The following is a 26,481-nucleotide window of genomic DNA, read 5'->3' as shown; positions in this document are numbered from 1 at the left end:
AAGTAGTAAATTATTTGCTGTTGTTTATAATCTAATTGCCTAGAGAAATAATAGTGCTTGGAAAGGGAAATGTGTATTTCCCCCTCCAGATGTGCTTTTAAGGTCTTGATTTAGTTATAGTCTCTCCTATAAAAACTACTTGCAAGAATTGTAACTCATGGGGACTGTATCTGGAAGAGCAAGAAAGAATGGTAGCAACAAGCAGCATCTAGCCAGTTTTAGACAACGTACAGCTGCACCAAAGAAAAGGAGAGAATGCCTCTGCCAACAAGTTCATGAAGTTGGCAATACTTAAACTCCCTGTACCTAAAGGGTCAATTCAACCCTTCACCCCTTCTATGCTGGATTGAATCAAGTTCCATGCTCTCCGTATGTGGGATCTTTCATATGAAAAAATGAGCTCTCAAAGCAAACAAGACCTTTGGATTTAATGATCCTATCCTACTATTTTCATTGAAGGACAGAATTTGTCCTGTCTCAACTCAAGTTTTCCCCCTTCTTTTACAAAGTAGTGGTCCTTTGCCATCCTCCACTGCAGCAGTGGCTGCATTTCAGTGGTTCTAGTTGTATATAGTTTCTGAAATACAGGGCTGAAAGATTCTAAGTGTGTTGTTTTCAGACCTGGAATACTCCCACTGCTGGGTACAAGCTATGGCTGACAGCCGCAAAGTGGGGAGGAGGAGCAGTTCCTCTATGAAGAGTATCGAAACAGGAGAGCTGTTGATCTGGGAAAGGGCAGTAGCATGATCCTTTGGGTAAGGATACCAGAAATGGACAATGCCAGTGGCGGGCTGGTGGAAAAACAACTTCTGGGCTACCTCTCAGGCTGAAACCAGAGCATTGTAGTTGCCCAGGGAGCGAGAGATCTAAAGCGTTCAGCTAGGGGATCAAACTGGTTGCTCAGTTTGCAAATTATGTCATGTATTGCTTCAGAATTCTCTGGCCCCCTTCCATGTGAATGGCTTAAAATACTTCCTCCTATTGTGGCATGTTCATGAGCTTTAAATCTTTCCATATTTGAACTAACACCTGTGAGTTTACATGAAAGTCCAAGGTTGTGGCTGCTTATAGTTAATATTCAAAATAGAGATTGTCCTCTGGCAAGAGTGCATAGCTGAACCAGTGTCCCGCGCCTATTAGTAGAGTGTCTAAACAGCTGGTTCCCTTTGGAAAAACATCCCAATGTTGCCAAGCAGCAGCTTTTCCTGCCGCAGCATCACTTTGAGAAGACATCTGAAGAAGAGACCAACAGTCTCTGTAGATGCCAAATTAAAACCAGTCTTTGCTCATAGCTGTTAACCATCCCTGATTACAGCCAAGCTGACCTTTTCAGCAAGGCGATTAAAAAAAATTCCTTAGATCTTAAACACAAAACAAACCCCCAGAGATTGCACCTTGGTATTTGAGTCAGAAAACACAAGAGAACATCGTGTATCAAAAAATAAGTCTTTACCTGCAATTAACTCTGCACGCAAAGGAAAACATGGTGGTCAAGCAGCAATTAATAGTTGCTTTACTGTAGGATTATACACCAGAATCAAATGCTCATGGTAAAATGTCCCTTTAGGTTGTAGTCCTTTTATAGCATTTAATTCAAACAAAAATAATTCTCTACCAAAAAAGTATTTGAACCGTACACTATACGGAAATGCCTGGATAAGACGTTGCACTCTGATATACCATGCGCACAATGGCCTTTTTGTTCTGGTCAAGTGCAAGAGAAGGAAATAAAAATCCAACAACAAAAATACAAAACTTAATAAATTCAGCAACTAGATTTGTAGGCAACAGTATCTCTAGGGCCCGGCCAGGTCAACAATGAAACATGGGACTATGCAGCAAGGATGGACCAGAGTGTCCCCAGGGATGCCTTGGACTCCAGTCTCTGGTGCCATGGGGCTCTGGAGCAATTAGGACTGGCTCTTTCAAAACAAGAAAGAAAATGAAACTACTGAAAAGTTTAAAAAAAAAAAAAATCCTTGGATTGCGGCACTGTTTTGGCAGGGTCCCCCATGCCCTGGAACCAGAGCCCCCCGTGCAAAATGGGGAACGAGTCACTGCTTTTAAGGAAGTGTGTGTGACAGGAGTCCTTTCTAATGCCAGCAAGGTACTGCAGCTTCTGCACAATGGCTGTCACAGTTCTCTCTCTGCAGCTCAGCAGCCAAGTCCATGCTGCGGCTACCTCTGGCCAGGGCGCGGATGTTGGAGCAAGGCTGCTGCTGGTGGAAGGACAGGAGTCAGCCCCTGAGATGCTGTAGCTCTCGGTGGACAGGGGACTGAATGACGTCATGGAAGTCCTAGAGTAAAGGAAGGCTGAGGAGGTGATGCTGCGGAGGGCTACCTATGACCTTAGTCTCCTAGCCTCCCCCGGGTGATGCACCTTGACTTGGCTCCCTTGTGTTTGCAATTCAAAAGTCCAACAAGCGTCGCAGCTGGAGGATGAGAGCACTGATGAGGAAGGTGGTTAGGCTGAGGTATGTGCTGGAGGCAGAATTGCAGGCCTTGTTGTCAGAGTCACACTTGGATTGCTCACACAGGACCCCTTTGTAGCCAGCAGGGCAGATGCATCTCTGGTTCTGGTAGCAGGTGCCACCATTCTGGCAAATCAAGAGCTCCTCATCACAGACATTGGCTGCAAGGCAAAGAGGGAAGAAAGAACATGGGGAATTATTGCCGGATACCCACAGCCCTGGGGCCTTAGGATTCTGCCCTGGGCGACAGTGAAGGCTTATTGCCTTCAGTATAATGAAGGGACGTTGAAGGCTACATCACTGGGCTGTCAAAGGGAACAAGGTGTAGCTGACAAAGCCCGGGTTAAAACTGTAACTAGAATGTGGACGCTGGCTTTTGCTCAGGTCTTTTTTCAGGCCCTTGGTATTAATCCAATTGCCCTGCAGCACCAGTGCAAGTCTAAGACCCCAGCCTCATAGGAACAAACTGTGCAATGACATTACATTAATGGGGCAGGGGAGGGACCTCAGCCCTACACAGCCCTATAACCTGGGCTCTCTGCAACTACCTCCAATTGGCAGCTGAGCGGGTGTTGCTAAAGACGGCTCCCTCCGGCTGCCTCACGGCATCAGTCCTGTTCTCTGGCCAGGCCGGAGTAAGGGCTCTGAAGGCTGATCCTGTGCACAGCAGCACATGGCCCTGCCTGCGGAGCCTTGGGATAGCACGCTCTAGCTCATTCCACCGCTGTCACGTACAGTGGCTTTATGGGTGCTGCTGTGCCTTTGTTACCCTGCTACTCCCCGCTGGCCTGCGGTACTTACGAAAACAACCCTGTCTCCAGTAGTAATTGGGAAGGCAGTCGTCACACTTGGGCCCGACGGCACCTTCTCTGCATTCACAGTAGCCGGTCTCATTACAGCGGTCGTGCAACGATCCGATCTGATTGCAGTTACATTCTGTCGAAACACATGGAAGCTAGTTACTACATCCGACTGTGCACACTGAGCACCAGGGAGCTCTCCATGCCTTTCCGACAGGGCTCTGCACACTGACAGGACCTTGAGAAGGGCTGGCAGTGTGAGCAGCCCATTTAATCCTTGGCTTTTAGGAATGAACTTTTACAAGCACCCCATCTTGCAGCTCTGGGCTGCCTTTCCAACCACAGCAATTTATACACAGATTCTGCTCTACCTACTACTAAAATGCAGCTTGTTCTGGGCTGGAGGGCAGTAGCCAAGCGCACAGCTCATCAGAAGTGGTGGGAAGAGAGGGCATATTTTGGCCAAGCTTCTCCCATTACGCAATGGGTCAACGTCCACACGCAAGCTTGGGTCTCAGGATTGTAGCTGAAGGGTTGACCACACCAAACTACCTGCAAGTTCATTTAATTGCCTCAAAAGTGAAGTGGTTTTTTACTCAGGGCTTGTGGAACGCTGGGGGCAAGGGAGAAGGGAGTCCCTCTTCACTGGATCAAACGGGTCAGACCCAGCAGCAGCACCGCTTCACTCAGAGGGACTGGCAAGGGATGGGCGAGCACGGTGTGTCCTTTTTCTCACGGCTGAGTGAATGAGTGCCCAGTGGGGCAACAGCCCCTGGGATCATTCCGAGTGCGTGCAGCGGGGAATAGCACAGCAAAGCTGCAACTACTACCTCCACTACTGAACCGTGCCATTGGCGGGAATAATCCAGCCAGAGCCGAATAGCTGGGGCTGGAGGCTAGGCTGGCTAAGGGAAGTGGGGATAGCATACCGGTTACCTTGAGTTTGCCAGTTCAAATCCAGGCTTCCTTTCTAGGGCAGTGCAAGCTTCCCCTATCCTGGGCTATCAATGCACCTTACCTGAGCTGGACATGAAATTTCTCCTTTGGGAGAGACAGAATTATTTAGTCTTTAAGGACAATTAACCCCTTGGCCTCTCTGCGCTGATTGCTGGCCAGAAACTGGATGGCCACCAGGCTCCGTTCTCACAGGCCACCAAACAGCCAGCGGCTGGTAACTACTTTCAGCCATTGTTAATTTCAGCCAGCTGTGAAGTAACGACCTAGTGAAACTCCCCGGAGAGGAGTGCCCACCATGCGCCATAGTGCCCCAGCTACTCACCTATGCACACATTCTCGTCGTCTAGCTCTGCCGAGCCGTTCCGGTAGAACCCGAGGCGGCAGTGCTGGCAGTGCTGCCCCCTGGTGTTGTGTTTGCAGCTGACGCAGGTCACTACATTCAGGAAGTCAATGTAGCTGCAGCGGTTGGAGTGGCCATAACACTCGCAGTCTGTTGGGAAGAGAAGTGAGAGAAGTCCCTGGCATGCAGTCATTCCCATGGCACAGAATGGCCATGCGCCATCAGAGGCAATAAGGTAGTGACATGAATCCAGGGGATTCAGAGGGGTTCTCTTTTGACAATACAATTGCCCCCCCAAAATATGGAGACAGACAGCTGGGTTGGTTGCAGGCCTCTGCTAGCATGTGGGTGATCAGGGTTTGAGAGTAACTACCCTGCTCTCACTGCAGGAAAAGGCTGTTTTTAAGGCCTTGTTTCTAAGGTATAGATGGGTACACACCCTTCTAAGCCACAACCCAGGAGTTTTATTTCCAGGAGCAGGATTTTAATCAGGGTGACTAGTGAGAGCTTTTGTTCTCCATTGACACACAAGGGGATAAGATGGCTAGAACCGTCTGTCTTGCTGCATTGGCAGCGTTATGGCTCAGGGTGACAAGTTTGCCTGGGGAGCTTGAAGGGATAATGGGGAGCGGATTGGCACAAGAGACTGAGAGGGGCCGATGTGTGTGTAGTTCACACTGCTAGTTCCACCCTGGGTCAACGTTCTGCTGTCACAGGCAGCGTTCATGTGTCTCTAGTCACCAGCAGCAGAATAAGGAGGCCGAAAGGAGCAGAAGGTGCAGTAGAAACAGGCCCAAGCTGCAAAGGACAGACCAGGTCTGACCTTTCCCAGTAGTTGGGGGATTCTGGAGATTTGGTTCAAACCCCTCTTGACTGTTAGTGTAACAAAAAGAATGGCAGGGAGACTGAATGCAAGTGACACAAGCTGACATGCACATGGATGGGAGGGGAGGTTTAGGGGGAAGGGGAGTGAGATCTGCTTCTATGAAAGAGCCAGGCAGGGTTTTCCCCCACAGTTCACAGTGCCTTTGAGATGAATTGTGACTGAATTGTAAACACTGAATTTCAATTAAATAAATTTTGCCTGCTCAGTTAATGTTCAAGGAATCTTCTAATTGGGTATTGCTGGCTGTTGTAGGTGTGTGAAGGTTATTTTATCATAAGGATTCTTTCTTATAATGATAAATAACAGATGTATTCAGAGACAAGTGTAACTGCTAGTCTTCTAAGTGTCTGACACCTCCCTGACCCAGGTAGGTGGTGTTTTTGGGTGTTTTTTTTTTTTAAAGGCGAGGAAAATCTTGATCACAGGGTTAGAAAGATCCCTCCAAGGCTTGCAGCATCTTAGTTTCAGTTTTCTGTTTTCCCACCAACCATCGTTTCTCCCTCTTACCTCTAAATGTTTCAACAGGTGCCACTGGGCCAGAGCCAGATTTGAGCCTGATGAGTTTGGAGATCTTGGAAGCCGCTTGGAAAAATTAAAAACATGCTTTTTCTCATCCCTTAACACACATTCACTTCCTACCCTGCCGGAGAGCAGCTCTGGTGCTAGAACAATAATGGAGTAAGCCAAGAACATCACGTTGGCATCGCTGAAATCTATTTCTGCTCAAGACAGCTGGTGCCTTTCTACATTTCTCATGGTTTCCCCCCTCCCCCCCCTAAACTTTGGTGTATAAGAAATTCCACCCATAAAAGTGCTCTATTGCACAGAGAGCTCAGTGAAAAGCAGAGTTATTGTTCCTGGATCCTGCCCACCGCTTTACATGGGTGTAGAGGAATGAATCCGGTTAGACAGTCAGGCTAAAGCTATACAAGTCTAACCATTTAAAATATCGGTTTCCCGTGGACTCCATTTAATGTAGGTCACACCAAATAGCATACAAAAAGGGGCTTCCATTCATGGAATCAGAGACGTGTAGGACTGGAAGGGACTGTGAGAGGACTTCTAGTCCAGTCCCCTGCACTCAAGCCAGGACTAAGTACTATCTAGACCATATTATCTAGCCCAATTACAGCTGAAAGTGCCACTACTCTAACACTACACAAGCTACCACACCAGCCAGCTAACACGCTACAGCGGGCAGTACCTGGCTTCTTTGCATGCTTCTTGCCAGCAGAGTGTGCTGTGTGTCCTGGTTTGCTCTTTGGAGCAGCTGTATGTGAGATAAAAAAAAAATACAGCTCAATGCTCTGGAAGAGAGAGAGAGAATTCCCCACAGCAGTGGAAGGCAAGTAGCCGGCCCCACTGAGAAGGGGACTTACTCGGAGCTATCCCAGCAGAGAGAAACCTTTGCTGCTAACATGCACATTAGAGCAGTACTTCAGTGCATTACCATGGTGATTACATTAGCGGCCTTTGCTTCCAATGAGGGCTAATGGGTTTCAGTGCCTGGGATGCTTTGTCCTTTTTAAACCCTAGCAGGGATGAGACGAGGAGGCTGCCAAACAGGCTTGTTGCCTGGGGTGCTGAGCTATAACAAAGAATCAGGTAATAAAACTTCACACTGCTATGTTCGTTCAAGTGCCCACACTACGCTCAGGGCTGCATAAGGCTGAAGATGACATGTTCTCTTCCCAAGGAGCTTCCAGTGTGAACGCAGCTAAGAGCTGCCGAGCTAAGGAGACCACTTTCTGTTACAAAGATTAAACTTCACAACATCCCCCAGGCTGTGGGAAAGGGTCAGTTATCCCCCACTTTACAGATTGGGGGAACTGAGTCACGGGGGGAAGGTAGTGGTTTGCTGATGTGGGTCAGTGGAAGAGCAAGAGAGAGAAAGTGGGAATCCCAAGGCTGAGTCACCTGTTCTAATCACTAATTCAGGCACTTGATCCACGCCCTGCGCACCCATTGAAAGCATTCTATGATCCTAACACTCTGAGCTGCAATTGTCCCACGGATTTGCTGTCCCCTCACTCTGGTGACAGCCTTAAGCAGTGAGTAGCTACGCTGCCTACCTGCCCCATAGGCGTTCATAGGCCAAACAAAGTACCCTCCAAGCTCATGTGCCCCAAGGGGAAAGTTCACCCCAGTGCAAAGGTGTCAGGGAGATTCAGGGCCTCATGCAGCCCCTCTGCACAGGGATGAATTTTACTCTTCATTTCTGTTTAGGAAGAACAGTCCATCAGCCAGTGAGAGCTGGTGCAGGAGTCCCTGTGAGGTATAGTTTCAACTATGCTTGAAATAGACTTTAAAAGAAAAAAACAGATAACTTGTTTCCTGGGGGAAGGGGAAGGAGATGAGACAAGCCTCTTTCATTTGACAGTAAACAGCCTAACCCCTCTCGAATTACAAACCGCTCTCCAGCAAAAAACCCCCAGCCTCACGCTGTCCGGCTCTGTATTTTTCCTGCGCGTAGCAGTTTCAGAGCTGGCTTTCATCTGAGGAGCGCAAAGCTCTTTACAAGATCTTCATTAGCAAAGCCTCCCAAAGGCCCTGGGAGTACGGTAGGGGTTTTTAGCTCTCTTTTATGATGGGGAAACCGAGGCACAAGGCCGTTAAGTGACTAGCGCACAATTAAATCGTGCATCAGGTGTGGAGCTGGGAATAGGCACTAGGAGGCCTGATGCCCAATACCTTGTTCTAATCAACAGATCCCCACTCGTTTCCCCCACCCCATTGCTGTGCTTATGACCCTTCAGCCTCCCACCTTGCTGGGGTCTAGGGTGAGTGACTGCGGTGCCAGGTAAAATGGCCCAGTGATGGACGCTCACGAACCAACCACCAAAGCGACACCAGCAAGCGTTATTTTGTAAGCCAGCGGACGGTGACTGAGTAACACCCCCTACCCCATCCCAGCGGCTGTCAGCGAAAAGGCACGCTGTGCAGCCCTTCATTTCTGCCATCCCTGGGGGGGGGGGCTGGGGCGCTCAGCAGGCGTGGTTTTTTTTGGGGGGTTGGGGGGGGGGGGGGGTTGTTTCACTGCGTCGTGCTAGAACGGCATTATCCCCCCTTCCACCCGAGGGCAAGCTCCCACCTTACAGCGCTTCGCAGGCATGTTCCTAACAGCATAGCCTGGGTGCAGCTGCTTAGCGCCTCTCAGCTGCCCTCGCCAAACAGGCAGGTGGAGCCACGCACCTCCCAGCGCCTTTGGGCTAGATTTAGCTCAGCGGGCTGGAAGGGAGGAGACTGAAGGCTGCATCCCTGGCACTGGCCAGGATGCCGTGCCAGTCACAGGCAGAGCCAGCTGCCGGATTGGGCTGCCAGCCACGGAGGGGCTGACCCAGCCTTTGTAGCCGACCACTAGGCCTCACAGAGCCAAAAGTGTGGGGGGGGGGGGGCCCACAACTGCTTGGGTCACAGCCAACCCCAAGCAGGGTCTTCTACCCCACTGGCAGCATCCCAGACTGTAACAATGCGCTGCCCTTGCCCAAATCACAGCCCTGGGCCTGTTCTTAGGCCCAGACGGGCCTTGCCCTGAAGAGCGACTGGCTGTATGATGCCAAGCACGATGGGGCCCCAGCCTGCCTGGGGGATGGTAGGTACTACACAATATACATCATAATAATGAGGCCTTAGTGGCAGGGCACAATTGGCAGGGAACGGAGAGGAAACGGTCAGCCTGCTGGTGAACCCTCTACACTGGTGACAGGGGCTAGTGCTCAGAGAAGGCGGCTGGGAGCCAGCCCCACCCTGGGGTCCTTCCCCTGCTGTAGCACACCCATGGTGTAAAACACTGGCAAGTCAATTAAATGCCCTGTGCCTCAGCTTCCGCAACTGCAGCAACTTTTAAGGGAGGACTCACTTGCCTTTGCAAAGCACCTGTCGAGCCTAAGGTGGCAGATGCGAGAGCAATGACAGAAAAGGAGCACGCTGCCCGGCCGGGGTGCTGGGGCCAAGGCAGGGTTGCTGCTAGTGGCCCAGTCTCCACTGCTTTACAATACTGTCCTCTGGAGAACAACTAAGGGGTTAGCCGGGCGCTGTCAGGCAGCCTGTTTGTTGCAGTGCTTTCAGTGATCATTTGGGCCACGCAGTGAACAAAGCGACAGTCACTGGAGTCTCCCAGGTGCCTCTGCTCCTGAGTTTCGTTACTTCTTGCCGAGGGCCTGAGTTTTCCATCCTGACTAGTTTCAACCGCAGCCCCGTCAGTGAAAAGTGAACCCGGCAGGCAGCCCAAGCTATTGTTAGCCCTTAGGCAGCTGCCAGCCCTTGAACAGGTGGGCTGTTTGCTATCCCCTAGCCAGGTGGCTTTAGCCTGGGGGAAGCCTCGCTAGGCTGAAGTTGCCATGGTGACAGAGCCCCAATCCTGTCTGTGTAGTCTTTTTGATCAGCTGTGATCAGAGCAGTTCAGCTCAGTGCTGCTGTCTTACCTCTTCTCCCACTGCCGGGGGATTGGCACAGGATGAAGGGCAGCACGTACTGAAGTGCTGCCAGCAGAACGCAGTAGTCCCCCCCAGAGCACCTGCACACCTTTGTGCCAGTCCCCAGGGCAGTGAAACCCTCCAACTCAGTGGCATTGAGACTCAGCAAACACGATGGTTGATTTGGGGGCATCTGACAGGACCGTTCTGAACTTAATTTGAGGCTGGGGGGGGGGGCTGCAGAGATAACAAGGCAAATATCAGGAGATGGTCCCACCCCATGGTAAGGGATTGAGGAAAATGGCCCCACCTGCTGCCCACTTCCCTAAAAGAGGGACGAGGCGAAGTAAAAGAAAAGTGAATGAACACTTGAGGAATTTGTGGGGGAGCAAGCATGGGGGATTGGAACACCCCCTTCCTTCTTAATACTTGGAGGTTCCCACTGTGACCCCCCCCCTCCCCAAGTCCCAAAGTCAACTCTCATGTCCTGGCACCTCCCTGCCCAAAGCCATTGTTTGGAGCAGCGCAGCAGGTCAGCATGCTCAGCCAGGCTTTGGGGCGAGGTAGTGTCCGTAACGTAGGTTGGGCACTCGAGTCTCCATTGTGTCATGTTAGTTATACCTGGGCACAGTGGGTGCGAAAGGGTAGCACAGCGGTGCGTGCACAGTTGGGTTTTACACCCACTTGGGACAGCCTCAAACGTTGAGGTGAGGTACAAGGCCATGGAAAAATCAGGCCCTAGGCTTCTCCATTGCTGCAGCTGTACAAGGAGACTGGCTTTTACTAGGTGCCTATGGCTCTGAGGAACCCAAAGGAAAAAAACTCTCTGGGGGGAGGAGGTTTAAGAATCCAGGGATCAGCTAATTAGGCTTAACTATGTCAGTCCAGGGTGGCCGATTAGCCTAATTAAACTAGCCATTTGATTGGTCAGGGGGAGGGGCGTGTGGTGTTCTCAGCTGCAGCAGGTGAAATCGCTTCTAAATACAGCACCTTTGGCTGGTGTCTTTTCAGTTAACTGGGGTGTAGAGCCACAGCTTCTAGCTAGGAAAGCAAAGCTCTGGTCCAACAGGGCATCTGGCCGGTTGAGGAAACCATTTCCTGTGTATTAATGGCAACTAGCATGAGGACCTGAGAAAGCACCTTCCCTCCTCCCCCAACTGATTCTAAATAAGCTTGTTTAAAGGTCACCAACTTTATTCTCATTGAAAAAAATGGGACTTTGCCTGCTTCTGGCATCTTCCACCCAAGGCGCTCCAAGTGATTCACAAGCAAGAGTGGATTTATAATCACAGACACCCCTCCAAGGTAAGCTACATCACCCCCTTTTTACAGATGGGAAACTGAAGGTGTAGAAAAGAGAAGTAACTTGAATATGGTCACACTAAGTCAGTGGCATAGCCGGAGAGAGAATCTAGATCTCGCAACTCAAGACCATCCTTCTTCCCATCCCAGTCTGTCTTCATCCATTGTTCCTACAAGCTTACGAAGAAAGAGCTCCAGGATACAGGCTGAAGAGAGTTCATAGCCTTAAGGGGCTAGTCCAGCCCAAATCTCTTATGATCCGCCTGGGAATTAGCTACCCATCGTCGGCTCCTCCTAGCGAGTCATTCTAATATCTAATGACGGCTATGCGTCCACATTTTATTGACATTGGAAGAGAACCCCCTCGCTCTGTCCTCGCTTCCCTTTGACACAGGCTCCGAGCCCGAGAGCACCTCCTTACCTCGGATGTTTTCAGGAGGCTCCTGTGGAACAGGTTTGGGTCCAAGCCCTGTTGGGTTTGCTGGACGCCGAACAGCTTGAAATGGCACCAACAGAAAGAACATCAGCTTAATGTAGACACTGTATTTGTTCCTCATAAAGGCTGTGCAGGGAGCTTCAGTCAGACACACTGACTGGGAGGGTGGAGCAGTATCAAATTTCTCTGCTCCCCCCCATCCAATTTCTAAAAACCATCAACGCTCCATGGAAATTAGGGTCTTCAGCAACGGTTAGAAGCAGTAAAATTACCTTTCCTCATGCCAGGAGCTGTTGGGTTTGCTGGCAGCATATGGCTGTTCTACAGCCTAACTACACAGGAGAGGAAAGCTGTGGCTGGAATCTCACCAGCTACAGAGGATCCTCTAGCCACCATTTCTAACTCCTTCCTTAAACAGAAGGGATGCCTACTAGCTCACTTGGCAACAATCCAAATGGTAGAAACTTAAGTTGGCCTTGAAACACTTTTAATTCCATCCAGAGAAGAAAGTACCTGTCCCTGTTAATTGACAGAATGCAAGACAATTATTTTCTTCTTCTTTTGTTTAAATATCGTCCGCTCAGAATTAGCTGGATTTCACATAAGCAACTCAAAACTGATGAAAAAACTGCAGATGGACTATGCGAGAACATAGGTCTGAGGAAACCCCCTCATGGTAGTCAGCCATCACTGGGAGCCCAGCCACTTCTAATGTATCTTCTCAGGTGATAGTAAGTCTTAGCACTTATATAGTGCTTTGCATTCATAGATCTCAAAGCATTCTGCAAAGGTGGACATCGTTAGATCTATTTTACAGACAGAGCAACTGAGACAGAGGGCGGGGAAATAACTCAACCAAGGTCAGATGCAAAGCTAGAACTAGAACTCAGGGTCCCAATTATTTCATAAAGGCCATTATGAAGACCCTACCAATCAAGTGCACTTTCTATCAGCACAATCTAGCATAGATATGGATAATATGAATCCATCTCTCCACATACAGTATCATATCTACGTGTAGTTTAGAGCTGGGCTCAAGCCACAAAGATTTCAAATGCCCCAAAGTTGGGGCAGTGTTTGGCTTCAGGTTTTTGGCTTGACATTGTTATGGGGATAGGGACCAACAGTGAACTCCAGATCTAGGTACGAATTCCAGCCCTCCATTCCAAGCCCCTCACATTTCAAGATCTTGGGTTTTAGTATGGGCCCAGCGCTAATACACATTAGATTCTATATTAAAAGAGATGCTAATTTATACAGCAGGAATTTGCCTGGGGCTCATCGACTGGGAAACAGGGTTGGATAGTGCCAGTCTGCTGCCAGCACTGGGTGTATCAGTCTGAACCAGGAAGGAGGGGGACTAGGCAAGGTAAGCTGAGCCTCAGGCTCCAAAGCCCAGCATGCCATCTCTTGAGATTCCCTCGTGTAGTGTCTACAGCGTACCTTGGTCACATAAGCACAGGGCAAGAAGCCAAGGAAACATACAGAGTCTATGCACCAGACAACACATTCCTGACAATTTACAAAGTTACTCAATTTTACAAACACAGTCTAAACTCAGGAATCAACTAGATTTCCATGATCCTCACAGTTCACCCGAGCACCAAGCTGAGAACAATCTCCTCTACCATTTATCGTCTTCATCTTTCATGTATATGACTAAACCCGGAGGCTCAGTCTAGCCTCTCCACATTACCAGGGGTGCGCAGGGCATAGACAAAACCAGAGCCTTTCCCAACTGGGCTGGAGAGAGAGATGCATGGAAACCAGAGCATTCTAGTAACAAGCAATTTCTAAGCATCAGTCCCTAGTTGGACTGTACTAGCCTGTAACACCAGTTCAGCAGCATGTCTCCTACCTTCTTTTCCAGGATCAGCCTTGGACTGGGGGGAGCCCACCTGCAGTGGGGCAGCTGCCGAAGAGCTGGTGAATTCTTGCAGAGGTAATATAGGAAAGTCACATTACAAAAGGGGTTGAGGCAAACAGAAGCATCAGCTAGCAGCCTTGGGTTTACGAGATGAAGGGCCAGATCTCCTGCTGATATAAATTGGCAGAGCCCTACTGACTGCAATGGAGTGATGCTGACTTATTCCTGCACCTATACAACTGTGCAGCTTGTAATGTTTCAGACTCCACCCACGTTATATATGTACCACCGCAGGCATTCCTTAGTTTCTGAGGCCTTCGCCACTAGAGGCACTGTGGGACACTGACCAAGGGCTACAAGTGGAGAGTTCGAGTGCAACACACGGTCACTGGGAGTTCCTAGCTCCCAGGCCTGTGTTCTGGCCATGTCTATTTTCCTAAAAATCAGTGAAGGAACTCAAGAAACCATTGCAAAGAAATTAAAACAACAAGATGGCTGCCCATTTGTGTAGTTTCCATTGCAAATAACTCACTGTGTGCCCTCCCAACTGGGTCTGTAGCAAACCCCAGCGCCACAATTTTGTTGACAATCTTCATTCTTGCTAGTGTACAAACCAGGAAGTAAAATGAAAAAGCCATGTTGTTAATTTCAAGCTTCAGTTGAGTAACATAAGGAAGGGGGGGGGGGGGAACCCTCAATCTTTGCCAAATTTAAAAGAACAAACCCAAGAAGGAGAGAAATGTGATTTCCCGGCCCCTACTAGGGGATTATAAACAATGCAGAGTAAAAAATATATGACAATCTCTAAAAGTAGGTGACAGTGTCCTTTTCATTGGGAAAATGGAAGCTGATTGATATTAATATGGTGTAAAAGAGAATATGAAAAAAGCCCCTCACTAATTGGCAAGGGTTTAATTAGAGTCACAATAAAAAACAGCCCTAGAGGCATTTTGCTTTTTAGTCATTCACATACACCTCCACTTGTTCGTCTTTACAGAGTCAGGAGAATTATTAATGCTCTTTATCCCAAGAACTTTTCCATTGTAGCTTTGTGACATTCACAGATGGTTTTACATATCAGTTGTGGGTGTGAGGGAGAGACACAAATTTCTCTTCCAGACCCTCTCTGTTAGAATTGGAGTCTGGCAAAATCAGGATGGTCCCATCACTGAGCTTTTTCAGTACAGACCAGAGGTGTCCTAGGTCTTGTCTATACTGGGAAAGAGGGTTCCAGTAAATTGGATGCTTCTTTCACTCTCCTAGTTGTGGGAAGCATTTGTTAAGTTCACATGAGTCTCACACTGAGAAAAGGCTGAAACTGGGTTGTTCAAACATTAGGAAGCCAACAGAAAATAAATAAATAAATGCAGAAGTGGAGTAGCTAATATTTATGTAGGACCTATACAAAACCAATGTTTTGCACTCCACTTCTGTGCTCCTTCTGTTGGCTCTGTCAGAGCAGTTAATGAACAAATTGCTGTTCCCAGAGCTGAACTGATACCATTGAGACGGTTGGACCATGAACCAAAAAAAAAAAAAAGAGGGAGAGGTAGAGAGAGGTGGGGGTTTTTTGATCATCCCAAATTTGAGGGAAGAATGCCACTGCCTGACAATGGAAAGCACAAAATCTGACAGAATATGACAAGTTTCTACAAGGAAATGGGAAAGGGAAATTAACAGATTAAGAAAAGCACTTGATTAATTTCTCTTCAGCATGACTCCTCGGTTTCCTTTAGTTGTCTCTCCCCTTCAGTGTCCTTTGGCTGAGTTTAGTTTATGTCCCTATGTTTTTAAATGCATTCTATTCCCCCTCCCACCTCGGATTTGCTCCTTGGCAACATGAAAGGCAAAAGAGGTTCATGCTAACACACGACCACAGCTCCACCTTGACCACAAAGAACACGACAAGCGGCTAAAAGGAGCAGTCGTCTAGTGGATCTATGCAACTTAAAGATCAAAACCAAATCTAATCTGCTCTTCTAGTCTACGTTCCACATTCTTCTCCCGACTGCTGCCAGCTAGTACATGAAAGCACAAATGGGGAAGGGGGGCGGAAATCAGTCTAGCTTTAAATACCTGTTTTTTTCTGCGTCTCTTGGATAGGCACAGAGGCAGGGAGCTCAGCTGGCTGTTTGGCAGGGACTGCTCAGGGTGGGAAGCAAAAATTGAGAGGGTAAAAGAACTGAACACATGCTAAAGGAAGGAGAAACAGCACAGAGACGGAGCAGCATTTTAAAGGAATTTTTAAAAATTTCTTCCTGGCTAGAGCTGTGTTTAAAGTACAGCTGGGACCTGAGCAGCAAAATTCAGACCTGGATTTTGAACCCATCCGAAGGGGCAGGGGGAGAATGCTGGGATTCTGGCCCAGCTCTAGCAGTAACTCCACTGACGTCAATAGAGTTACACTGATTTTAAACATATGTAGCGGGGCCAATCAGAATTAGGGTCTCCTCTTTGATTCCTATCTGGGCCTGGTCATGTACACGTAATGTATTGTGGCAACATCTGTGCAGAGGCCATAGGCATCAATGGGGACCGAGTCCCGGGCTTTCAGCACCCTTGCCATTTCAGCCAGAGAAGTAACACAGTTAGCTGTCAGTACGTAGCAGGCTGTTTTTCTCATCAGGAGCAACGACGAGATGGAATCACAATGACACACATTAAGTCAGTAGAGGAACAAAAGGGGGGAACGAGAGGCTCGAAGCTCAGTCCTGCCCACTCCAATCTAGAACCATGGACATCGTGTTGCAAATTTTGCAGCCTGACACCAGTTAATTCAATGGAAGAAACTGGTTTTGCACAGAAAATGGGTCACAGGTCACCTGCTCTTTTTGATAGGCCATCAACAGATGGGCAGCTCTCTGGAAGGGTCATGTTCAAGAACAGCTGGGAGTCCCATGCAGCCCTTGGGATCATATTTTAAGCCTCTCTTCCCAGCAACCTTCAGTCACAAATGTTGTTCTTCAAAAGCTTTGGAGTCACCCTGAACCATCTGGGCCTTGTGGGGCTAGAAAGGCCATGAGAACAGGGTTTATTGTTGGCATTTGTTCTGATCTGGGTTAGAACCTAGAGCTGCAGATACTGCCTGGGAAAGGAGACATCATTAACTGAAAAGTGAGTGGTGTAAACCAGAACCTTCAGAGAGGGGCTGGTTCCAGCCTAGAGAATGACAAAGGTCCTGTGTTCAGGGGAAGATGGTCTTATACTTCTCTCAGAGCTGTTCACCCCTCTCTAATAGAAACATGCAGTCTTTCTGCCACCCCCCCACCTCGACAGATCATTAATTGCACCATAAGAGACAGATGCTCAGCAAGATGCGCTCTCTCTCTCTCTCTCACACACACACACACACACACACACACACACACGCTACACACAAAAGCACTGCTATGGTCAAATATGGATAAAAATCACATGACATTGGGTGCGTGTTATGTACATGTAACCCAAGTTTCATTATTACAGGTATGTCGATAATATGCACACATTCTTTGAGCTAATATAATCTTCAAGTGTGGGCTGTAGGTACCCATTCACTATATATATTAGCATAGACGGGCAAGTATTATTTCTATTTTACAGATGGAGAAACTGAAATGACTAGCCCAAAGTCACACAATGCCTCAGTGGAAATAGAAACCAGGTTTCCTGATCCATCCAAACCCCCATTGTAAACACTAAACCATGGTGCCTCCATGAATATATCTATATTTGCATAAACACACTATGGCAGTGTGGACTGTCACATGTGGGTAGGAGGGAAAAACCAAGCAGCTGACTCCAATTACCCACTCCACTCAGAGGCTGCTGGGAGTGGGCGGGGCCTGGGGTTTAGATAAACTCATTCCAGGGCTGATAAGAGGAGAGGTAACACCCAAGGAGATTGGAGGCTGAAGGAGTGCTATGTTGGGGAGGGGAGGAAGCTCAGAAAGGGTCCAGAGAAGAAACTATCACCCTTGGGGGAAAAGGTAAGGTACTGAGTTTGGGGAGAGTTGGGCACAGGCTGGGAGCTGCCTCCCTAGGCAACTGTGGATTTGCCTGAGAGGTCAAAGAATTTATAGGGCAATGGGACTGAAGACTTTGACTGTAGATGATGATAAACTAAATGCAGGTACATGCCCTTTATAAGTTCTTCTACATTCCCTCTGGTGTTCTTTCTTCCCCGCCCCCTTCTGTGGTGGTCAGGGTCCTTCTGGCCCACCAGGCAATGGTGACATTTGGAGCTGTGGGATCTGGAGCTTAGCCACAAGGCCAAGTCATGTTAGTGATCATCTGCTGAACCACCCCCACCCCACCCGCCGGGCTGGTAAGAATCCACCAGCTCGCACACACAATCAAGCATTGCTTTTCCCTCAACTGGCTTCCAGCAACTCCCCCAGAAGACTGGCTGTTACTAATGTACTGGTGGTGGAAAATGTCCCCATGGGAAAATCAGATCCAAAAAGCACAGCAGCAGAGTAAGTGCATGAGGCTTGTAAACTAACAGCAGAAACATTTCATTTCCTCTTCTCCAAAAGAAGAGAGAAACCAGGCCTGCATGTAGTTTAAAAAAAAAAACAAAAAACGAACAAACCTCCCCCACCCCCCCCAAAAAAGTGATACAAGTTATCTCTACTGGGCAGTCTAGAAGATATTAAGAAATATGTTCTGGGACTTCCAGTGTGTGTGTTCAGCCTGTCCCCAAGCATTTTATGGAATCATTCTGATGATCATTAAAGTGTGGCTCTTCCCTCCAAACCCACTTTTCCAAATGTAAAACTTCACAGATTATATCCTCAGGTCTGGCCAAGAGGGGTTTGGTACAGGACCCAAGAGGCTGAGGAGCAGAGCAAAGAGAGCTGATTCAATTCCTAGTCCAGCTTAGAGCACCCTCAGGGCTGCTCTAAATTACACCCACCTGCAATGGGCCCTGAGGGGCCACTCCATTAGCTGGGGAATCACTAGAATGCAGCAGTGCTCAGTCTAGGCTCTCTTTATTGACCATGCCCATTATGCTATGGAGAATTCCCTGATGCAAGAAAAATCCTCAACTGCCCACTCAGACCAACTTTCATCATTCTGCTGGAAGGTCAAAGCAGAAGTAGGAGTGTGGAGGACCTGCCCCTGCATTTTGAAAACTCCTTATTAGAGTTGTGCAAAGCAGAGAGACACAAAACCAGCCTTCTATATCCTGCATGCCCCTTTGCTTGGGGTGAGTCACGTTTGTTGTTCTTTTCTGGTAAAGAAACAGGCAAATAAAACCTCAGATTTCTTTCTCTCCCATCCTCGTCCTCATTGTAGTACACACACACAAGAGCAACTTTTGTGGCTCAGCTATTCATTCTCAGGAGGACTTTGAAAGGCTAATCCCAAAGTAAAAGCTTCAAAATGATAGCTTTAGATGCCCCCAAATTCCAGCTCTGGCCTCTACTTCCTGGTCTGAGGCAAGGGGAAATGATGCTCCAATAACCTCAGAGCAGCAGCAAGGGATAGACAGACAGATGAAGGGTCATGCAACAACCTGCCTCTTCTAAGGAGTCGACTTTGGGATTGACTGCTGTTGCTGAAGAGGGAAGAATCTGTGTATTATTAATGTTCCAGGTCCAGATGCATTTTCCCTGAATTAAATTAGGGATGAACATTAATTAGGCTTTCTGCTGGCTGGGAGGATCTGAATCCATCCAGTGTGATTTTTATCCATGTCCCCAGAAACTCCTACAAGATGGATGAACAAGGAGTCAGAGGAGATAATCTTCCTTTTAAAGCTAATCATTGCCATTTGAGGAGCTGCAGCGGGAAGCAAAGCCGGCAGCGGAATAAGGAAGTGAAACTAGCTAAGGGACCTATCTGTACTAGCAAGGGTAGGATCTGCCTTGCGGGGTGGAGCTTGGCACCCACCTGGTTGCTGCGTGGTGACAGGCTGGTTAGTGGCAGTGGTGGCGGTTGTTGTAGTGGTAATGGGTTTTGTAGTGGAAACTCGCTGTGGTCGTTCATACACTAACAAGAAACAAAGAAAAGAGGTGGAAAGAAGGCACCTGAGGAGGCTGGAGGGTCTCTGAGGCTCTTGCTGTTGCTTCTTAGGGTACATAAAATCCCAAGCCCCTGGGCACCTCCATGATCTATTTTCATGGTGAAGGAGGCACACAGGACCTGCTCCCACTAAAATCAATGCCAAAACTCTCATTGAATCTAATGGAAGAGAATTGGCTCTAAGGCCTTGTAAATTCCAGCCATTACTATTCACGTAAAGGAGTCGCAAAAGATGCTCATTTCTCCTTCCTTACTTGAGTCAGCTCAGAGCCCTGAGAGCATGCCTGTAGGAACGGCTCTCACCTGGCCCCATGGGCTCCCATTCTGCAGTCACCAACAAGCACTCTATAGAAATTACATCAGCACGCTGTCCTGGGGACTTTATCCAGTACACTACCAAAGAGGACTAACAGTGACCACTACAAACCAGCCCTCAGCTGGTGGTTACAGAACACAAGGACAGCCTCACTCTTGAGAGTATGTCACCGACCAGGAACTGGGGACACTGATGACCAAAAAGCTTTGCTCTTGGTTTTCTCTTAATCAGAGAGAGAGAGAGAGAGAGAGAGGAAAAACTGAAGAACCCAGCTGCAGGATATGTACAGAAGAAGCTGCTGGGCTTGGGGGGGTAACCAATTCCAGAGAGAATTTAGCACTGGGACAGTGTTATATCTATGATGAGAACCTAGGAAGATTCCGTGTGTGCGTGCACGTTTTGGTTGGGTTACTACATAACTTTGCTTTGTTGGCACGGATGTTGGTTTCCATATTGCCAACTTTATCACTAACTCATTGTTAATTAAACCTCGAAAGGCCAAGAGAGAATGAGTGTGTCTGTATCATGACGGGATAAAGGCAAAGAGAGGCAGGAGTTGCACAGTCAGGCGGGATCAGAAACTGGCTACACAAGCCTTTCCTGTCTGAGAGCTTGACAATAGCTGTGCCATCTCTCTCATACACATCTGAGCTCTCTGATGGCAAAGATACTCCAAGGCAAACCTCCTAATCAGCAAAACCATTCCCTTCAGACCACCAAACGGAGATCATAAAATCAAATGACGTCCCTTTCATTTAAGAAATTCCAAAAAGCAAACATTGGATTATTTAATACAATAGGCCAAATTAATCACTGGTATAACTCCTGAAAAGTCAGGGGAGTTACCCCAGGGATGACAGCGTAATTCAGGAACACTACTTGATACCATGATTTGACTATAATATTCATTCTATTTCAATTCTCATTGCTCTGGCCAGCAGTAATAAAATATGAGGGATTATTATGAATGTAAATTCTTACTTCAACCTATGTCCCCGAGTCCTTGTTTGTCCCACAACCTCATGTACTGTAGATTATCGTGCTTAATTTCATAATAACCCTTAGCTAGTTTAAATACTTAATTCAGGTCACCTCTTGTCTTCTGTGAAGGCTAAATAATCCCTCTTTAGCTGCCCTATGCTCATAATCAAGCCCGTCTATCCCATTCACCATCACATTTCCACTGTGTGCTCTCCAGCTTCACTGTATATTTCTTTCAGAGAGTAACCTGAGCCACAAAATTCAGATCTAGATTCCAGGTGACCCGAAGTTTGCAGGTGCTTGGTCTGCAGAAATCCCCACTGAAATCAATTGCGTGTGCCTCAAATATTACATTTATATATAATTTTATTTTTAAATAGATGGCATGATAGGCCCAAGGCAACCCAAACTGGATGCTGTATCGAAGAATTCAAAAACAGCTCCTTGGAGCCGGAGTCTGTGAAACTGGGGGGAAAAGTTCACTGCAATCATTGGTGTTTTTTGAAGAAGTGTGTTGTTTTTTATTTCCTTTCCTGCTGCCATTCTAACGAACCTCATGGGGAGAAACCATGCCAGAGAAAGAAACAATGAGGTTACTGAAGTCAAAGAAGGAAAATAGAAAGCTCTTTGATGGGACAGACAATGAGAGACAATTAGAGGAGAAGACTTATTGCCTGGCAGATGATAATGAGCAGAAAAGAACCATTTGTCTCCCAAGTGATGTGCACAGGGCCCATGCGCTGAAGATGTCACATGCCAGCAGTTCAGTTACATTTTTTTACTTACTGCCAAAGGCCGAGCCTGCAGCTGCACCTGGAGGAAAGGAAAAGAAACAGGGTCAGCAGAAGCCGAGAGCCATTGTGCTAATTAACAGGAGCCTTGTTGATCGTTGTTCCAGCTTGCTGCATCTTAAAAGCAGCCTTAGGCAAACCATAGAGGTGACCAGACAGCAGTGGCCTTGAAAATGTTTGGGTCCTGAGGCACAGGCTGAAATCTACCTGCAGTGGCTGGGGGGAGGAAAGCCAGCTTGCCTACTGCTAATAGAATTTCTTCTTAACCCTTTTCCTGACCTGCCATTATGCCCAGTAAGGGTCATGTATGCTTTCAAGATTTGTCATGGTCTCTTCTGAGAAACCGTGCGATGTGAATCCAGTCAGTGCTGCTACGGCACTAGCTCCACATCACCACTGCTGGATTCCCAAGGTGCAGGCCCTGACTCATAGGGGATTGTATTGGGGTTGGTATTTTTCAGGTTGGAACAGAACACCCAGCAATGGAGGTTAGGGGAGAGGGGAAACCACATCTGACCTGAGGCTGGGAGTTTTTGGTGGGAAGAAATTGCCTCTAAGTTGTGTATTCAATGGGGTGAGGCTGAGGGTGCCGGCTTCCAACCTTGCTAGTTTATTGGTCACAGGTGGGAGAAAAGTTTGAGGACCGTTTAAGGTCACATTTAATCCAGATATTACAGTGGAGATAAACACCCAGTAGTCAGGTTTCCCCAACCATAAAGAAGATGGCCAGCAATGAAAATACTACAATGGCTGGTGAGAAAGGCCTTTGGAGAATTGCTTCTACTCCAGAAGTTGACCATAAATCTGCCAGAGAGAGAGTTGAAGGGAGAGAGGATGAGGTGGGTGCTTGTGGAGTGGGGGGAGGGAAGGGGAGATATAGAGAAGGAAGAATGAGTGACAGATGTACAAAAGAGAGCGAAATGGAGGGAAGGGAAGTGGGGATAAGGAAAGTCAGGAAAAAGGAAGGGGAGATAGAGAAATGGGGAGAGAGATGGAAGAAAGAGAATAGCATGTCATTGTCCCTGTCAACACCAAAAATCTCTCCCAGGATCCTTTGAAGGAACACAGGCAGTTGGCGGTAGCTGACAAGCTTGTTCCCTTTCAAAGAACCAGCTCATCTACCATCCCTGGCACACACAAAACATTCCTGTCACGGCCTTCGGAGCCTGTATTTCAGCTTTGATCATCTTAAAGCGCATAAATCTTTCAGAAATGGAGGGGGAGAGAAAAAAGGATTCTCTTTGGTAACACTCAAGGCTGCTACTTAAAAGGCTGGAGTGGTTACTGCTGCTCTGTGACATTTAAGCAAGCCTGCTAATGTAAACTGGACATAACCCTGGAGAGATTGGACTATGTCTGGTGTCCTCCTCCACCAACATTCCCGTGATCAGATGATGATGAAGACTTATAGCCTTGATGTTTTGTTTTGTTTTCATGTGAGCATGTACCACAACACGAATTGCATGGGACTGTCACTGTGCTGAGGGACAGGGACACCTTTGTCTTCTTCACTGTGGCCAAATACTCCATGATGTACATATGAACAGCTTTTAGCTGACAATAAATAGGGCACCCAACACTCCTTTCCATCCTCCTGTTTTTCAGTCTTCCGTGCAATTATTGTGCACTGAATTGAAGGTAAATACATTCCCACAGCCACTTGATGATGTTTTCTTTAAGGGACAGAGTAATTCAGAGTAAAATGCCTATTCAAGGCCATGGATCTCTCTGATGGCCTACACCTAACCATCTGTGAGCCTGGATACCCTTCTGTCCATCCACATCCATTCACTCCAGCCACTCCACTACAAATAGTCATCAAGCTCTCCTTCCATCTACCCACGTGGCAATCAATTCCTGTGCACACTGAGAACCGAGTAAATGTTTACTTCCATTGTAAAAGCAAACCCTCCTCTCCTGCAGACCTGGGCATTGACTCCAGATGGAGGCATCCTGAAGCGGTGCTCACTTACACTTGCAGGCATTGTGCAGAGGACCAGTGTGGGCTCAGTTCAGTATAGTAACTTACATGCGTTAGGGGATCCGTTGGGGAGAGGCAGGTAGGAGCCGGCCCGCCAAGATCTGGTGCGAAAGTTCTTCTTGCACTTGCCACAGTCCTGGCCAGTGGTGTTGTGTTCGCACTCACACTGCAGGCTGCCCTCCTTAAAGGAGCACAGGTTGGCATGGAGGTTGCATTTACACCTGTAGGAGGAAAACGAAAGAGACAGAATGGTACACAACGCCACTGTGGAACTCTTTGCCAGAGGATGTTGTGAAGGCCAAGCCTACAACAGGGTTCAAAAAAGAACTGAATAAATTAATGGAGGATAGGTCCATCAATGGCTATTAGCCAGGATGGGCAGGGATGGTCTCCCTAGCCTCTGTTTGCCAGAAGCTGGGAATGGGCGACAGGAGATGCATCACTTGATGATTGCCTGTTCTGTTCATTCCTTCTGGGGCATCTGGCATTGGCCTCTGTCGGAAGACAGGATACTGCGCTAGATGGACCTTTGGTCTGACCCAGTGTGGCCGTTCTTATGTTCTCAGGACAGTAACCCATCCACTCCCAGCTGAGATGGACATGCTGTGTAACTGAACATACAGAAGTAGAGCCAAGCTAGTTACCCCTTCACAGCAGCTCTGACAAGGGTTTCATGGCTCTCACCCATGTTCCTATTGTGTCTGGCATTTGTGTTATGAGGATTCATTCACCTGTTTATGGGGGATCTGAAACACCTCTACCCACATGACTGCAATAGGACAGGACTATGCCTGTTTATAAATGCTAGTAGGAAATGGCACAACCTAGCCTGGTAAGATCAAGGTTCTAGGAGACCGGAGACTCATTGAGCAACTGCATCTCAGGCCGCTTTTATTTTGGTGCCTAAAGATGGATTTAGGGGGCCTGATTTTAGGCAACCAGGTTTGGCTTTACTGTCTAACGCTGTGCCTCTTTTTTCTCATCAGTAAAATCGGGGTAATGTTTTAAGGCTTATTTATAATGTGCTTTGAGATCCTTGAATGAAAGGCATTATATACATGCTAACGTCTAAATTCTGTGCTGACTCACGCCCTGTGCAAAACCACTGAATTCAATGCAACTGCAGAAGGTATAAGTCAGAGCCAAAGTTAGCCCTAACTTATTACTATTTGTGAAGCTGACAAACAATCACCAAGTCTTAAGTGAAGATCAGCAAAATCTTTTCACCTGTGATCCAAGGCAGACTGATGTTAAATAAACCCTCCACATCAATCCAAAACACCACCTAGACCTCCCAGTTTCACATGTTCTTCCCATGCTGAAAACCTATGGGGATAAGATAGGGGAAGGCTGACTCGGAGAATCATTGAGATCACCCAGACCCCCCATTTTCTTCTCCTGAACTATCTTGGGCCCTTAGACACACAGGAGTTTAGAGGAATAGCTCGTGTTTATATTAATGAGTCATGACCCTCAATCCACAAACAGGTTGTTAAAATTAAGAGCCTTTCTCCCAGGGGGTGGAGTAGTGATAGGATATAGAACCTTTCATCCTGAGACCACCCATTGCAATCCAGCCCTGAGCAGTGATGACTGAAAGTTATGACCGACTGATGGCTATTTGGTGCCCTGTGTGAAATGAATATAGTGAGTCTCAGGTCAGTTCTTAGTGGATAAAAAGCCACTTGTCAAAAAAAAAAATCCTCACAACTTGTTCCCTTTCTGGAAGTGTCCAGAGAAAACAAAGAATGAAAACAATACTAAGCACTTTGCAAATATTAATGACTAAACTTTTAATGAACCACTGCAAGATTGGTAGCCTTTAAATACCCCCGTTTTACACATGAGGACTCTGAAGAAGAGGGGTTAGGTGACTCCTACCAAGTCAGAGCTGAGATTAGAACTCAGGGCTCGCAAGCCTATAGTCAGGCTATGCGCCCGATAGACCATGGAGCCTGAGTACCCTGCTTATCTTACAAGTAGTTCCTCTATGTTAGGGTTGAGGTACAATGGGCCTGATTCTTTACGACCTTGCATCTTGTGTAACATTTATATCTGTGCAAAGGGGGTGTAGAAATGTAACCACCCATGTAAGTGAGTGAAGAAGTCTGATTGGGCAGTACTCAGTTTTTATAGGTGTAAATGACCAGAAGGTGCATGGCAGTGGAGAATCAGGCCTATTGATGGGACAGTGCATAGGAGAAGCGTGTCCGGCTGCCTTCTGTGCTGTATCTGTTCTGGGAATAAACAGAGGACATCAGTCTCAAGAGGTGTAAACCTGGTACTGTTCACCTGCACTATACCCAGTCAAGAGAGAAATCACAATCTCTTGTGGAAACTATTCTAGGAGCAGAAGTTTCTTTAGAATCTCCAAAGAGTCCCATCCCCATGTTTCTGATCCACTGAGTCTGCCCTTGCAGTGATCCCATGTGTGCATGGCTGGAAGATTTCACTCCTAAGTTATTTTTGTTTCCTTGTTCTTATTTCCAGCAAACTATTTACTCGCATGCCATGCAGAAACTGGGCAGAGTCCCTCCTCTCCAACATACAATCCTTGCTCATCTCTGACCCAGGCAGAGAAGGAAATATACACTCCATCAGAGAGCAAATTTGCTCTCTCAAGCAGGAGCTGCCAAACACAGCATATTATGTTTGAGTGTTACTGAAGGCTGGCAATGGCAGGTAACAGCTGAAAGCTAAAAACCATAGAACTTAAAAACGCTGGGAGCAGCTTGTAAATCAGAGACTCTGGAAAAGGGGGCATTAGCCAGCACTTAGAAAAAAAGGTTCCCCATGTCTCAGCTGTGATGGGTTCTTCCTTCTGCCTTTGATTGAGAGAAGTTTCTGCACTGATGTCCTAACCCCTTGGAATAGGCAGTGACCAGCACTCTGGAGCATGGAGCCTGACTCTGTGAATTATTTAGAGTCC

At 47.6% G+C, this 26,481-nt stretch overlaps 1 protein-coding gene across 2 annotated transcripts in view; it reads right to left on the bottom strand.

The window, feature by feature from the left end:
• Nucleotides 1-1,582: 1,582 nt before the first annotated feature.
• The window catches only part of NTNG2 (netrin G2), a 67,814-nt gene continuing 42,915 nt past the window's right edge, over nt 1,583-26,481 (bottom strand). Inside the window, exons 3-7 of one of the 2 annotated variants that reach the window (XM_024192914.2) lie at nt 23,601-23,773; nt 21,567-21,593; nt 4,551-4,718; nt 3,273-3,407; nt 1,583-2,632 (exon numbers count right to left, since the gene is read on the bottom strand). In XM_024192914.2, the coding sequence (XP_024048682.1) occupies nt 2,409-2,632; nt 3,273-3,407; nt 4,551-4,718; nt 21,567-21,593; nt 23,601-23,773 (727 nt within the window). In that variant the 3' untranslated portion in view covers nt 1,583-2,408. The remainder of the gene's footprint in view (nt 2,633-3,272; nt 3,408-4,550; nt 4,719-21,566; nt 21,594-23,600; nt 23,774-26,481) is intronic. The other variant, XM_024192915.2, reaches the window with a different exon arrangement.

Source organism: Terrapene carolina, unplaced genomic scaffold (assembly GCF_002925995.2).
Source record: "Terrapene carolina triunguis isolate 2854851 unplaced genomic scaffold, T_m_triunguis-2.0 Scaffold238, whole genome shotgun sequence".
Taxonomy (NCBI): domain Eukaryota; kingdom Metazoa; phylum Chordata; order Testudines; family Emydidae; genus Terrapene; species Terrapene triunguis.
The sequence above is the reverse complement of the archived record's forward strand: the minus strand, read 5'-3'. Positions and strand labels throughout refer to the sequence as shown.